This window comes from Trifolium pratense, linkage group LG1, assembly GCF_020283565.1.
Source record: "Trifolium pratense cultivar HEN17-A07 linkage group LG1, ARS_RC_1.1, whole genome shotgun sequence".
NCBI classification, from domain to species: Eukaryota; Viridiplantae; Streptophyta; class Magnoliopsida; order Fabales; family Fabaceae; genus Trifolium; species Trifolium pratense.
Window position 1 is genome coordinate 34,438,101 of NC_060059.1, and position 13,973 is coordinate 34,452,073.

The 13,973-nt window shown below is 32.0% G+C and overlaps 1 protein-coding gene and 1 pseudogene across 1 annotated transcript; one reads left to right on the plus strand and one right to left on the minus strand.

The window, feature by feature from the left end:
* Window positions 1-1,551: 1,551 nt before the first annotated feature.
* Window positions 1,552-6,074, minus strand: LOC123887155 (annotated as a pseudogene).
* A 5,223-nt stretch (window positions 6,075-11,297) lies between these two features.
* On the plus strand, window positions 11,298-13,958 carry LOC123887206 (rust resistance kinase Lr10-like). Its single transcript, XM_045936490.1, has 3 exons — window positions 11,298-12,065; window positions 12,615-12,641; window positions 12,730-13,958. The coding sequence occupies exons 1-3, from the start codon at window positions 11,375-11,377 to the stop codon at window positions 13,848-13,850; spliced, it is 1,839 nt and encodes a 612-aa protein (XP_045792446.1). The 5' UTR covers window positions 11,298-11,374; the 3' UTR covers window positions 13,851-13,958.
* Window positions 13,959-13,973: the final 15 nt, after the last annotated feature.

A 13,973-nucleotide genomic window follows, 5' to 3' on the forward strand; every position in this document is an offset into this window, starting at 1 on the left:
ATCATTTATATTTCCATCACTAATTAGTGACGGAATATTAATTCCATCTCTAATTCTGAGGTGTTCATTCCCTCACAAATATGTGACGGGATATATTTCCGTAACTAAATCACAAAATATTGGATTAGTGAGGGCTAATTAATTCCCTCTCTAACTGTGAGAGGTTTATGTTTCATTCATGGCCTAATTTCATAAACTTCACCCTAATTTCACTTGTGATATTAGTAGTGCAAATGCAGTTACTATATTAAATAAAATTAAATAATCAATACACAATATTTAAAAATTAGTAATATTTTTTAGGCTTAACTACACATTTGGTCTCTTACGTTTATTTTAGATTTCAATTTGACCCCTTACGTTTAAAAAGTTTCAATTTGGCCCTTACGTTTATTTTAGGTTTCAAGTTAATCATTTCTGTCAATTTTGTCACATGTGCCACTGTGCCAGCCAATTTGCATATGTGGACAGACACGTAGCACTTGGACACACTTGGAGGTAGATGACTTGAAGATTTTTTTTTTCATAAATTGAAATAATTGCTCCCTAAGCAAACAAGAATCTTCCTGCGATTAACGAATCAACTCCTCATGAGTCTTCATTTTTTCTTTTAAGAGTTGTGTTTTCAGCTGACAAATCAGAAATTATAATCTTCATGCGTTGATATTCAGATGGTGAGATACCGTCACATGCAGAAGATCTAGATGGCTTGTACTTCTCTGCTTTTGGGCCCAAACCATATATGCGTCTCTTCTTGTTCACTCCTCCAACAATATCTAAGAAGACGATGTCATCAGTTTGATGAATGGAAACATCATCCCCTGGTAGCTCATGTGAGTCCCTCTAACAATCCTTTTTTCATACTCATTCTGAAAAATAACACTAAAGAAGACAATTTGGTGTTCTAGTAGTTTATAGTACTCTGAAAACAACTTTCACCAAAGACAATTATCTAATATCTAGTAAAGAGCTATCAAAAGACAATTATCATTCAAATATTACTTGTAAACAAACTTTTACCAAAGACAATTATCATTCAAATATTACTCATAATCTTCCTTTTACTCCATTATTTGATAAATTACACTGCTAGGACATTACAGCTCCATATTTGGGTTAAAAAAATATGGCTGGTGCATGTTTGGGTTTGAAACATTTGAATAATGAAATTGTTACCCGAAATTAAGAAGAAAAGTTCCATTAGAGGCCAAATTATATACTCCAACACAGTACCAGTTCTACTAATTTATTTTACTAGAATTTAACCAGCTGCTAAATTTAATAGAACAATATATGAATGATAGTTTTAAATAGTGCTCATAGCTCAGCAAGGCACAATTGCACACGTTCTTTGGAATCAATTATGGATTGAAGACCCTGAACCACCAATACTAGCATCCTTAGCTGGTGTCTTGTGCAAAAAGGTAAGGTTTATTAGGCATTTGCAAATCCTCATCTTCTCCTTCAAGCATCTCTATAACTTTATCCATTGGAGGACGATCGCTAGGTTTTGTCTGCATACACCACAAAGCTACAATCATCATTTTCTTTGCCAATTTTGTTTCCTGAATTGTGTCATTCTCAATTATTATTTCACTTCCATCATGCAACCGATCATAAACCCAAAAAGGGAAATAAAATTGGCTAAATTGCTCAGTCAATGCATTCAAGTTCCTCCTTCTACCTGCCATCTCCATTAACAACATCCCAAAGCTATAGACATCAGCTTTGTAAGATACTGTGCCGACATTTCTGTAGAATAATTCAGGGGCCATGTACCCAATGGTTCCTCTTGCTGCAGTTAATGACACAATACTTTTATCTGTAGGACAAAGTCAAGTAACTAACCTGTTATTGTTAGTTAGTTAGCTTGTATGACAAGTTAACAATTTAGTGCTAAATAATGTATACTTAGAGCATGTGTCTGTGTAAGACAACCTTTATCATTTTGAATAAAATTTCAAATATTCTTCTCTCACTTTAAATATATGCTTTTTTTCTTTCTTAAGGTGCAAGTATATAAGCTCTTTGCACCAACAACTTGGTATCTAGAGCCTTAGATTCAGGTTCGATTGTGTTTGCGAAACAATTCAATTCTTAATATTATTTCACTCTTCTTCGTGTGAAGATGCTCAGGGATCATGGATTTCTTGAGAATTTTCCAATTCTTGATGGCAAGATTTGGGAAAAGTGGTGCAAATTCAAATGAAATTATTGTTTTCAAGATGTTCTTGAACTAGTCTCAAATGAAGTTCAAGAACTAGGTGCCAATCCTACAAAAGCTTAGAGATCTACATATAAAGATTCAAAGAAGAAAGATTGCAAAATCTTATTTTTCCTGCATTAAAGTGTCGATGCTGGGAACTTTGAGAAGATTTCCCATGTAACAAGTTCTAAAGAAGTATGGGATCTGCTTGAAAAGTACTATGCAGGAGGAGAAAAGGTAAAAAAAGGCTTGTTTTTAATCACTAAGGCGGCAATATAAATTGTGCAAATGGGAAAAAAAATGTGAAGATTTCAGCATACATGCATCTCAAGGTTTCAGACATTGAGCTGCTACTGATGATCAAGTTGGTTCCCTGGGATCACTTACTGACGTGCAATAGGAAGACCATGAGCTGCTAATATCATCGCCTCCAACATCCACTACAGGTTGATCTTGTGGATAGAAGTAAGGCTTATTAGGAATTTCCAAGTCTCCATCTTCTTCTTCAAGCATCTCCAACACTTTATCCATCGAAGGACGATCATTTGGTTTTGTCTGTATACACCACAAAGCCACTATCATCATTTTCTTTGCCAATTTCATTTCCGGAATTGTGTCATTCTCAATTGTTACTTCCCTTCCATCATGTAACTGATTAAATCCAAAAAGGGAAATAAATTTTGCTAGATTGCTCAGCCAACGCGTTCAAGTTCTTCCTTCTACTTGCCATCTCCATCAACAACATCCCAAAGCTATAAACATCAGCTTTGTAAGATATTGCGCCGATATTTCTGTAGAATAGTTCAGGGGCCATGTATCCAATGGTTCCTCTTGCTGCGGTTAATGACACAATGCTCTTATCGATAGGATAAAATTTAGCCAATCCAAAATCAGAAACTTTTGGATTGAAATTCTCATCAAGAAGGATGTTATGAGGCTTTATGTCAAAGTGTAGAATTTTCATAGCGCATCCATTATGTAAGTACTCAATGCCTCGAGCCACTCCAAGAGAAATGGTATACAAATTTTCGCAACTCAAGGAATTACTCTCTTCAGTATGAGAAAATATGTATTTTTCAAGTGATCCGTTCGACATGAATTCATATATAAGAGCACGTTTTGATCCCTCCACACAAAAACCAATAAGTTGTACAATGTTAATATGATGAATCCTACCAATGGTAGCAACTTCATTGACAAAATCTTGACCGCTTGATTTGCCTTTGTCCAATAATTTTACTGCTACAAGTCGACCATTTTGTAGTTGTCCTTTAAAAACCGATCCATAACCTCCATTGCCTAGTTTTGTCTTGAATTGTTTTGTTATCTTTTTTATTTCTTTGTAAGAGTACCTTATAGCCATGATGCTATTGTCACTTCTTAAGAAACCTTCAATGTTTTTATACATAGATAAATGTTTCCTTCGCGATTTGTAGATTAAAAATACAATCATACCAAGTATTCCAGAAACAGATTTTAAAATGATAATAAAAAACAGCATACCTGTAAAGAGATGGAAAATGAGATAAATAAAATGATACTAGTATGCTAATTAATAAAACATTTTTCAAAATTGTTTGTTTGGAACATAACAAAGTGAAGATTTAAAAATATGATGCTATACATTTAACTCAATATAATATATATTCCACAATCTCTTCAAATCTTATCTTATTTTGGTAAAGAAAGATGGAAGTTAGGGAAGACATTTAAGTCCAGTGGCTAGGATCAGCAGGGATGAAATGAAACCCAAAGAGTTGATGCACAAGTCGCAACCATTTCACTCTTATAATGGGAAACCGCTTTAAAATCATTCTTTTTCGTTCCCAATAAATTTTCTGTTTTGGTTTTAGTCCCTGATGTTAGGTCAACTGTTAGTTGACTTATAGAAGTACACGTGGTGCTAACATGTTGAATTTTTCTTTACACATGGCATCCTACATGGACTTCATATTTTATTATTTTTTAATAAAAAAATCAGAAAATTCAAAAACCCCTTTTCTTCTCTCTTCTCTATCGCAGATCCGCTGCACCTTCTTCTTCTATCTTCTTAATTCATCACCATATCTCACCTCCTTTCTTTCTCACTCTGTTCCATTACTATGAGGTTACAATGATTCAATTTTTGTTTGATTAAGAGAGAAAAAGGGGTTTTTCAATTTTTGTGTGATTCAATTTTTCTTTCTTTCTCACTATATAAAAATAGGGATTGAAAAGATATTTTACATTTTAATTTATTACTACTATCGAAAAACATAATTACAGTTGAAACATATGTAAAACTAAATCACATTTGAGACAAATTTACTACTTCATGCAACTTTGTTTAATATCTTATTTTTGCTAAAAGATCCTAAAATACTACAGATGATTACCTAACACCCTCATTTTTAACAAAATCCCTAGATTTCTTATAAGTATTCTTTTATTGAATTGGGAGATTTTATGAAGAAAATTTTTGACAATAGGAAAAACCCTCCAATTTTTAGGAGTAGAATTTTAGTAATTTCTCGTGCAAGGATTCGGCGCCTCCACTTGAGGCTTTACGCCCACGCTTCGTTCAGGCAGCGCTACTCGGATCTTGCCAATCGCCAAATCAATGCTACTTTCAGGCAGGATTTTTTACGGCAGAAATTTAATCAAGAGATAAATAAAGTAAATTTATCCTTTATGGAGAGTTCGGTAACCTTTTAGTTGATTTAAGGACATTTAATTTCCACTAGAACAATAATATGTTTAGGGTCATGTAATCGTAAAATATCTAAAATTAGAAATTTATATTTGATAATACATAAAAATTTATCGTCTTGCATTGGCTTAAGGGATTGTGTGGGCTTACCAACGTAATTCTCGATATATCCAGAAAACCAACTCAAAAATTTCCTAAAATCATCTGCAAGAACACACATAAAACATGGTTAACCAACAAACTATATGGATATAGTGAACTAGATTTTATAGATTTAACCTAATTAAAAAAAATAAATTAAACTTCAAACTTTGAGAAAGGTGGAGTAGTTTTAAGCAAATTACTTGGAGATTCACAATCACCATCACTATTTATACCATACTTTCCAAACCATTCGTATTTGCAATGGCTATTGATCCACGAAAGTTCAAATCCATAATACATCATATGCCGGACGTCCATGCAAATATTGTTGTTGCCATCTTCAAGAGGCCAAGATGTGAGGTACATAAACTCTATACGGCACCCGTCTTTCAGCCTCTCGTCCGATAAATTTGAAAGAGATATGGCGTGACCACCAACATTGAAATAAGTCCGGTATTGTGAATACGAAGTACTATTCATACAATTACCGACAACATCGGAATCGGAATATTTCAACGGACAACTACCATATACATAAGATTTTGTCAAAATATTCTTGGAATGGTTTATGTATTGATAGAATAGGTAGGGTGAGTTGAAGAAATGACTCAAATTATAGTGTCCAAATGAATAATAAGGAGGGATGGAATTATTAGAGTAACCAAGATTGAAATCCAATAATCTTATAGTGAAGTTGTTGTAATTAATTGATTGTACATAATATTTCACAACTTCTTTTTTCTTTACTTTATCAAAATACCCAAAAATCTTTTTGTTTGAAATTTTTCTATAGTACAAAATCAATTTGTTGTTTTCACATGATAGGATGTACCTCTTGTCACCACATCTTTTGGGACTGTCTTTCAGTCGGAAAGGGGGGCTCACGGTATGGACACCACAACTTCTATAACATGAATCTCTTTGTAGTTCATCACCATAGACATTGTTGTATGAAAATATTAGTGTTAGTAATATCACTGCAAGGGTTAGTGTCGTAGAGGCTAAGGATGGCATTTTTGTTTTTCTATAGCAAGTGGCACAACTCACAATTTAAATGCATATTATGTCCATATATACATGTGTGGTGTGGGATAAATGACCTTTTTTTTTTTTTTGCAAATTTAAATTTTTTAGTTAAATGCATATTATGTCCATATTTAATTTTTTTTGCAAATTTAATTTTGTTTCTTGTAAATATCTCAAATTTTGTTTTTATTTCATGTAAAAAAAATTTAACAAGTTTTGATCTTTCATTTTTTTTTTTAGGATTTTTGGTTCATGCTTTTTATGTTTAGTACATTATAAAAATTTCTTTTGTAAAATTTAAATTTTTTTTAACAAGAGATGAATTAAATATGAATTTTTAAGTTTTTTGCGCTTTATAAAGAATTTATCTTAACAAAATTTAAAATTTTGGTGGTAGAAATTCTTATAATATAATAAACATGAATAATGTTGGTTGGGAGGGGATCAGAATCCAACTTGTGTGCCCCACAGGTTCCCCGATGAAAATTAGTCATCACTAACGACGGTGAATATTTCATATCAATATCATGATAACCCAAAAAGAAAAAATTCAAAAAATTTAAAAGTGCACAAGAATTATTCAATCTTGAATGTCATATCATAAAAATAAAATAAAATGATAAAAAAACATGATTATTATTAATCAACCGTGTAAATTATTTTAGAGTGTGAATTCATATTCTTTTTTCTCATTATTAAGAGAAGGAGAAAATACATACAAGTCTCCAAAGTGGACCACCATAAACTTTGTCATATTTAGAGTTTTGTCCTTGTACAAAGAAGTTAACTGCACTGCAGTGTCGTGTGCGAGTCATTCACTTCTTCTCAATTACGAGTCATTCAATTTATTACTTCCTCAGTTCTTTTTTAATTGTACAGTTTGATAAGATTTAGCGTCAGTGGCGGAGATGCCACCCGGCATGCCCTGACACGTGCCCGGGCTGCCGCCCCACCCCAAATATTTTTTTTTTTTTTTAAAAAAATTAATAAAAGAAACAAGAGAAAAAGAAGTAACGAGTTTGCGTTTGAGTATGCGTTTCTCCTTCTCTCTGTTTCATTCATTCCTTTCGCCATCGACCACCGCAGCACCGCTCTCAAATCCGCTCTCAAATCTCTCTATTTCTCATTCTCTCAGTCTCAGGCCGCTCTCCGCCGCCGCTCTCAGCCTCTCTCTCTCGCAGTCGCAGCGCAGACAAGTAAAGTAAGCAACCCTAAAATTGAGAAATTGCATAAAATACTTAGAAATTGGTATTCCAATTATTATTCTATGTCTAACCTGATGATATTAATCATTATCCTTTGATGTTGGGATGAAGTATGAGAAAAAAATATGATTCCTGTTTTAGGTTATTTAGAAAAAATTGGGATTTCAAGGTCTAAACTTGGTGAATTTGTTAAAAATTATCCACAAGTTTTGATATCATCCGAACCTTCACCGCAAAAAGATCTCGGAAAGGACATTTGCCTCCTAATTTTATGTAGTAACTATTGGTATGTTATATTTCATCTCTCTTTATGAATTTTATCAAGTGCTCTCATTTTCTATTTTTTGCTGCTGTATATGCCTTGTTTCCCTGTTATGCTGGTTTGCTTATTGGGGTGGCAGTGGGGTTTCTTTGATTTGTATAGAAAATAGGAGTGGGCTTAAGTGTGCGCTTGTCTTGAGCCTTTTGTATAGTTATCATTTCCTTTTTGTTGTAATCCATTGTACTCTGTGATGGACCAGCATTTCTTGTGCTGGTTCATTCTTCAATTCAATATATTTAGCCATTTTAAAAAAAAAATATTTCATCTCTCTTATTTGATTATGTTTTGCTGGTTTTTTCTTATTTGACTCATGCTAGCCAAAAAAATATTGCGGTTAAAATTGTGCCCAGACTCCAATATAATCCTAGCTCCGCCACTGTTTAGCGTTATCAACCCACGGCTGGTTGCTTGGACAAGACCAATGGAAGGACAATTTGTCTTAATGTAGATGAAAACCTTTTAGGTCCGATGAACACTGCTGGTTACGGTGGACTGCTACGGAATAATGCTGGAAATTTCATTTGGGGTTTTTATGGTGTGGCTGTTTGCCGAGATTATGGCTATTTTTTATGGTTTACTGATTTGCTGTGAGAGTGGATACTGGAGAGTGATTTGTTTTTCGGACTCGCTGCAGTCAGTGAATTTAATTCGTGATGGAGTCTCAGTCTACCACCGCTTTGCTAATGAGATTCAAAGTATCTGAAATTTGCTTGCTAATGAATGGGGTGTGGTGATTAATCATACCCTTCGTGAAGGGAATGTGTGTGTTGATGTTATGGCGAAGTTGGTGCTATGTCTACCTCTTTGTTGGTGAAAATTGATGTTCCTCATCGTGAGTTGTTATGTCCACTCTCCGCTAATGTCCGGGGAGTAGTGTTTACAAGAGAATAATCTCTCTTTCTTTTGCTTTTTTCCTTTTTTCTCTCATGTAACAAAAAAAAAGATTTAGCGTTTCTAATTAACCGTTTATTTGGTGTTTTATTAAGGGTACGATTTGTCAATTGTATCCTTTGATAATTACTCATATCTTTTGCAGTAAAACTAATTAATGTTATATATTTGGAAAACTAAAGTTTTTTTTTTGTACATAACATATTAAATTTTGTTTTTTTGTACATAATATATTAAATAAGGAAAATATTAAATAGTGCACTCGGTGCACTGGTTAAGCACATAAGGAAATTTTGTCTTGAAACTCGTGCATTCAATGTATTGAAAGTGTAAAAAGTTATTTTTATCAACATTAACTTTATGTTTTATTTCATGTACCAAAAAAAAAAAAAAAAAACTTTATGTTTTATTTCTATTTTTGGTATGCTTAACAAATGCACCAGGTGCACTGTTTAACATGACCCATTAAATAATTTATTGAAAAGAGAAAATGGGTGTAAAAAAGTAGAAATTTATTGGTGAATTAAAATTAGGATATAATAGGAAAATTAGATGCAAAAATACACTTTCTTAATTTGGTGGACACTTAAAACAACGGAAGGAGTAAATGAGAAAAATATAAGTTTTAATGTAAGAAGAAAGGGAATAAAATTCAAACTTCTATAAAAGGGAACCACGTAAGTCATTTTTGAAGTTTTAGACAATTTTTTCCTGGGTGGGACACAGTAAACCTTGTCCTACATTATAGTTTTGTCCTTGTTTGTACAAAGACGTTAACCGCAGTGTCGCGGAAACTGGCTAGCAATCTTTGTATAGTTGACTTGACTTAAAGTATACACTCCATCTTTCTCACTTATTTTAATTAAATATATTATTTATATATCTTGTTTTGACCGTATTTATATATTGATCCGGAGATGTTGGAATTAGATTAAACCAATGATAAAAGTAAAAAATAAAAAATTTAAGTTTCTATCAAAGGAAGAGAGTGTAATTTTTTTCAAAATGTTTTGCATAATAAAAATAGAGAGAAGTATATATTTTAAGGTAGTGTAATTTAAGAATTACTCTAAAAAATAATAAATATTAAAATGGAAATAAAAACAAGAAAAACAATCTAATTTTTTTTTTTTTGCAGAAAATATATTTTATTTTTTTTTTGGGATATATTTTGTCTTGTTTTTGCTAAACTGATAATTAGACCGAGAACTTAACTTCTTCTTAACCAACCACGTAAATCAATTTTGGAATTTTAGACAATTTTTCCTTGAAGACCACAGTAAACCTTGTCATACATTATAATTTTGTTTGTACAAAGACGTTAACCGCAGTGTCGCGGAAAGCAATCTTTGTATAGTTGACTTGACTTGAAGTATACTCTTTTATCTTAATTATAAGTAGAAATTAACTTTTTAGATTTATTGAATAATTAATATATTTGACTTATTACTATATTATAGATCAGATACACCAGTTTTTGAATGAATTTAAAAAGTATATTTTTGCTTATAGTTAAGATGTGTAGTATAATCAAGTTTGTTAATTTTGTGGAAAAATATTATATTATTACTCTCTCTATTCCTATTCTAAGTATGTTTGTTTCAAATTACATGTTCCTTTTACGATGTCAATGGAACATTAATATTTTTTTAATAGTAACTAGAAAGTTAATGGTTAAGGGTTTAAATCCCGGCAAAAAAACCAAATCATAAGGTAGGTTATTCTGTCCTAACACAAAAAAAAAAGGTTATTCTCTATTAACCACTTGCATAGGGGACAAATTTTTTTAATACTTGGATCAATTTATTAGTCGATCTTTATTTTTTCGGTAAATTATACTTTATTTTCTTGAAAGAACCTTGAAGGCTTGAACTACATTCTCCACCCCTCTTATGTTAAACATACATTCAATGAGTGAACTAAATGGCATGAATCTTGTCTGTTATATTTTAAACGTCTTAAATTGGTCCCTTATGTTTTAGATATTTAAAGTTGGTCCCTCTAGTTTCTAAAATTTGAATTAGTTAGTACAACAAAAAATGATTAAATAAGGACTAATTAATTCAATTATTAGAAATTTGAGGGATCAAATTGAAACTTTTAAAATATAAAAGACAAATTTGAAACGTTTAAAACGTAAGAGACCAGCTTAATATAAACGTACGTAAGAGATCAAACGTGCAATTAAACCTGTTAATTATGATGTATCTAAATATAAAAACTCTGTATTCTTGACAAAATAAAAAAAGAACTTTGTATTTAATAATATAAATATTGAATGCTTAAAAAATTAAATGCACAATTTCCATGAAAGCAAAAATCTACATTATCTCCTTAAATAAAGAACATTTTTTCATCTCGTGAGTTTAGCTCAGTTGGTAGAAACATTGCATTACATATGCAGGGGGTTGAAGTTTGAATCCTAGTCATCTCATTTATCCATCTTAAGGGTGAAATTTCTAGCCATTAAATTACTTAAAAAAAATAAAAATTCAAATATGTTTTTATAAGTAAAAATCTACATTTTCCTTATAAGTAAAGTATCAAATGAATCTAGTAATTTATAAAGAACGTTTTTTCCAATGTGTTTTTATAACTAAGTGTAAAGGGAATTATATGAATTCGGATTGCATGCAGCTATGATAGATCCGGCCGTCCAATTATAATCTGACGTTTCAAATTAAAAGAAGATTCAATCAAACTATGTGACTGTTTTAAGTCTCGGATGGTCATATCTGTTATGACTGCATGCAGTTTTTACCGCATGCTATCCGAATCCATGGGAATACTATTAAATACAGAGTCTTCGGATTTTGAGGTAATTAAGCTCGCATACTATTAGGAAGCTGTATTCAAAGTGAGTACTCTAATCTTATTCAAGAATCAATATCATGAACACTTATTATCATATCATGGGATTGGTGTTGTTGTTCATGGTTTACTTTGTTGTTGGAACAACAAAAGCCAAGATAATTAACTGTTCAGAAGATATATCATGTGGAAATCAAGTTATAAAATTCCCTTTCCAAATCAAAAACCAAAATCCAATTTCACCTATGTGTGGTGGCTATCCAGGATTTGAGTTAATTTGTTCATCAAACCAAACTATGATTGAACTTCCTCACAAAGTGAAACTCAATGTCAAAAACATTGACTACAAACACCAAACTATTCAACTTTCTGATCCACAAGATTGCCTTGACAAACATATTCACAACCTCAATCTTTCAGAATCTCATTTCAACTACTTGAAAAGTGATTATGATGATTTTGTTGACTATCACTTTTTCAATTGTTCACTTTTGATTAGAAATGAGATAGATTTATATTTGGTTCCTTGTCTAAGTACCTCAACCTCTCAAACATATGTTATACCCTCAAGTCGATATTTCGAACAGCTTCCTCTTTCGTTTTGCACCAAAATGTTTAATGTTTCATTCAAACGTTATTCTGATTCTATTCGTTTGAGTTGGTCTACGCCTAATTGTAAAGTTTGTGAATCAAAAGGAAACATATGTAGATGGAAGAATACTACTAGTAGTACCAACAAGGACATAGAATGTTTCATCAAAAACAAGAAAGGTAAATTACTTAGCTAGTTATTTGTACTAATTTGATGTGGTAATTCTATTCTTTGCTCATTTCATTTATATATATTAATTCAATCTTCAAACTTAGAAAACTAATTTGAAGGTAAGGTTATGGAATTTTATCTAGCTTGCTATTTTATATTGATTTTGAGGTAATTTTATTCTTTGATCAACTCAATTATATACAATCTTTCAACATATAAAAGCTTATTGAACTGAAGTAGTAGATCTTCTCAATGAATCAAGCTTATGGAATTTTATAGAGAAGCTGAACAAAAGAATTTCTCAAAAGTCAAATCAAAATGAATTGGATGTTCTACAACTTCTTCAAGTTCTTAGTCAAATCTCAATCGTTAGATTAATCTAACGGTCAATAGTATTATATCTTGGTTGTTAGATTAATTATGTGACAAGGTTTAGCCGAAGAAAATGCAAAGCATTTGCTGTGATTTCTTAAAAAAAAAATCATGATAGTGAGTTTGTAAAAATCATGATAACATTATAATTTTTTTAACTGAATTTTGCTAGTATGATTTTGTAGGTTCGTCAACGGCTCTAGTCAACACAGGTCAGCTTTTAAGTTAAAATTTTCTTTATTTGAATTCTAACCTCTAAGAAAATCATCATTTTTCTTAAATTAGTTTTCATAAATGCAGGGTCAGTTCTAGGATCGTTGTTTTTTATCTTGCTGACCGGCGCAGTCTACCATATTTATGACTCCTACATTCTGAAGAAAGCAAAACAAGCGATTATAGAAAAGTTTTTAGAAGATTATAGAGCTCTTAAGCCTACCAGATACTCTTATGTAGAAATTAAGAGAATCACAAATAATTTTAAAGACAAGTTAGGACAAGGAGCCTATGGAACTGTATATAAAGGGAACATTTCAAAAGAATTTATTGTTGCGGTGAAGATACTAAATTTTTCTCAAGGAAATGGGCAAGATTTCCTCAATGAAGTTGGTACAATGGGTAGGATCCACCATGTTAATATTGTTCGATTGATCGGTTTTTGTGCAGACGGCTTTAAAAGAGCTCTTATTTATGAGTTTTTACCAAATGGTTCTTTACAAAAGTTCATAAATTCACCAGACAACAAGAAAAACTTCCTTGGATGGAAAAAGTTACACGAAATTGCTTTAGGAATAGCTAAAGGAATTGAATATCTTCATCAAGGTTGTGATCAACGCATCCTGCATTTCGATATCAAACCACAAAATGTGTTACTTGACCATAATTTTATTCCTAAAATATCTGACTTTGGTCTAGCTAAATTATGTTCGAGGGATCAAAGCATGGTGTCAATGACCACAGCTAGAGGAACTTTGGGATATATTGCTCCCGAAGTTTTTTCAAGGAACTTTGGAAACGTGTCTTACAAATCAGATGTTTATAGCTATGGAATGATGTTGCTTGAAACAATAGGAGGGAGGAAGATTACGGAGGACATAGAGGAAAACTCTAGTCATGTTTACTATCCGGAATGGATTTATAATCTTATAGATGATCAAGAGGAAATGAGAATTCATGTTGATAATGAAGGGGATGAAGAAATTGCAAGAAAAATGGGCATTGTGGGACTTTGGTGCATTCAGTGGCATGCTATGGATAGACCATCAATGCAAATGGTGGTTCAGATGTTGGAAGGAGATGTAGACAAAACTCCAATACCTCCCAATCCTTTTGCTTCTCAATCTAGACAACCTAGGAGAAATGGTGGACTTGCAACTACTAGACAACTAACTCATGAGTTAGATGTAATTGAAGAGTTAGAATGACCAAAATGTGTACCTCTTTCTAATCCTCAGTATATCTTATACTATAGATGTTGGAATTCAGTGAACACAAATAAGCTAAAAGATAAATTGTTATTGTTGTGACCACAAGTACTAGATCACATA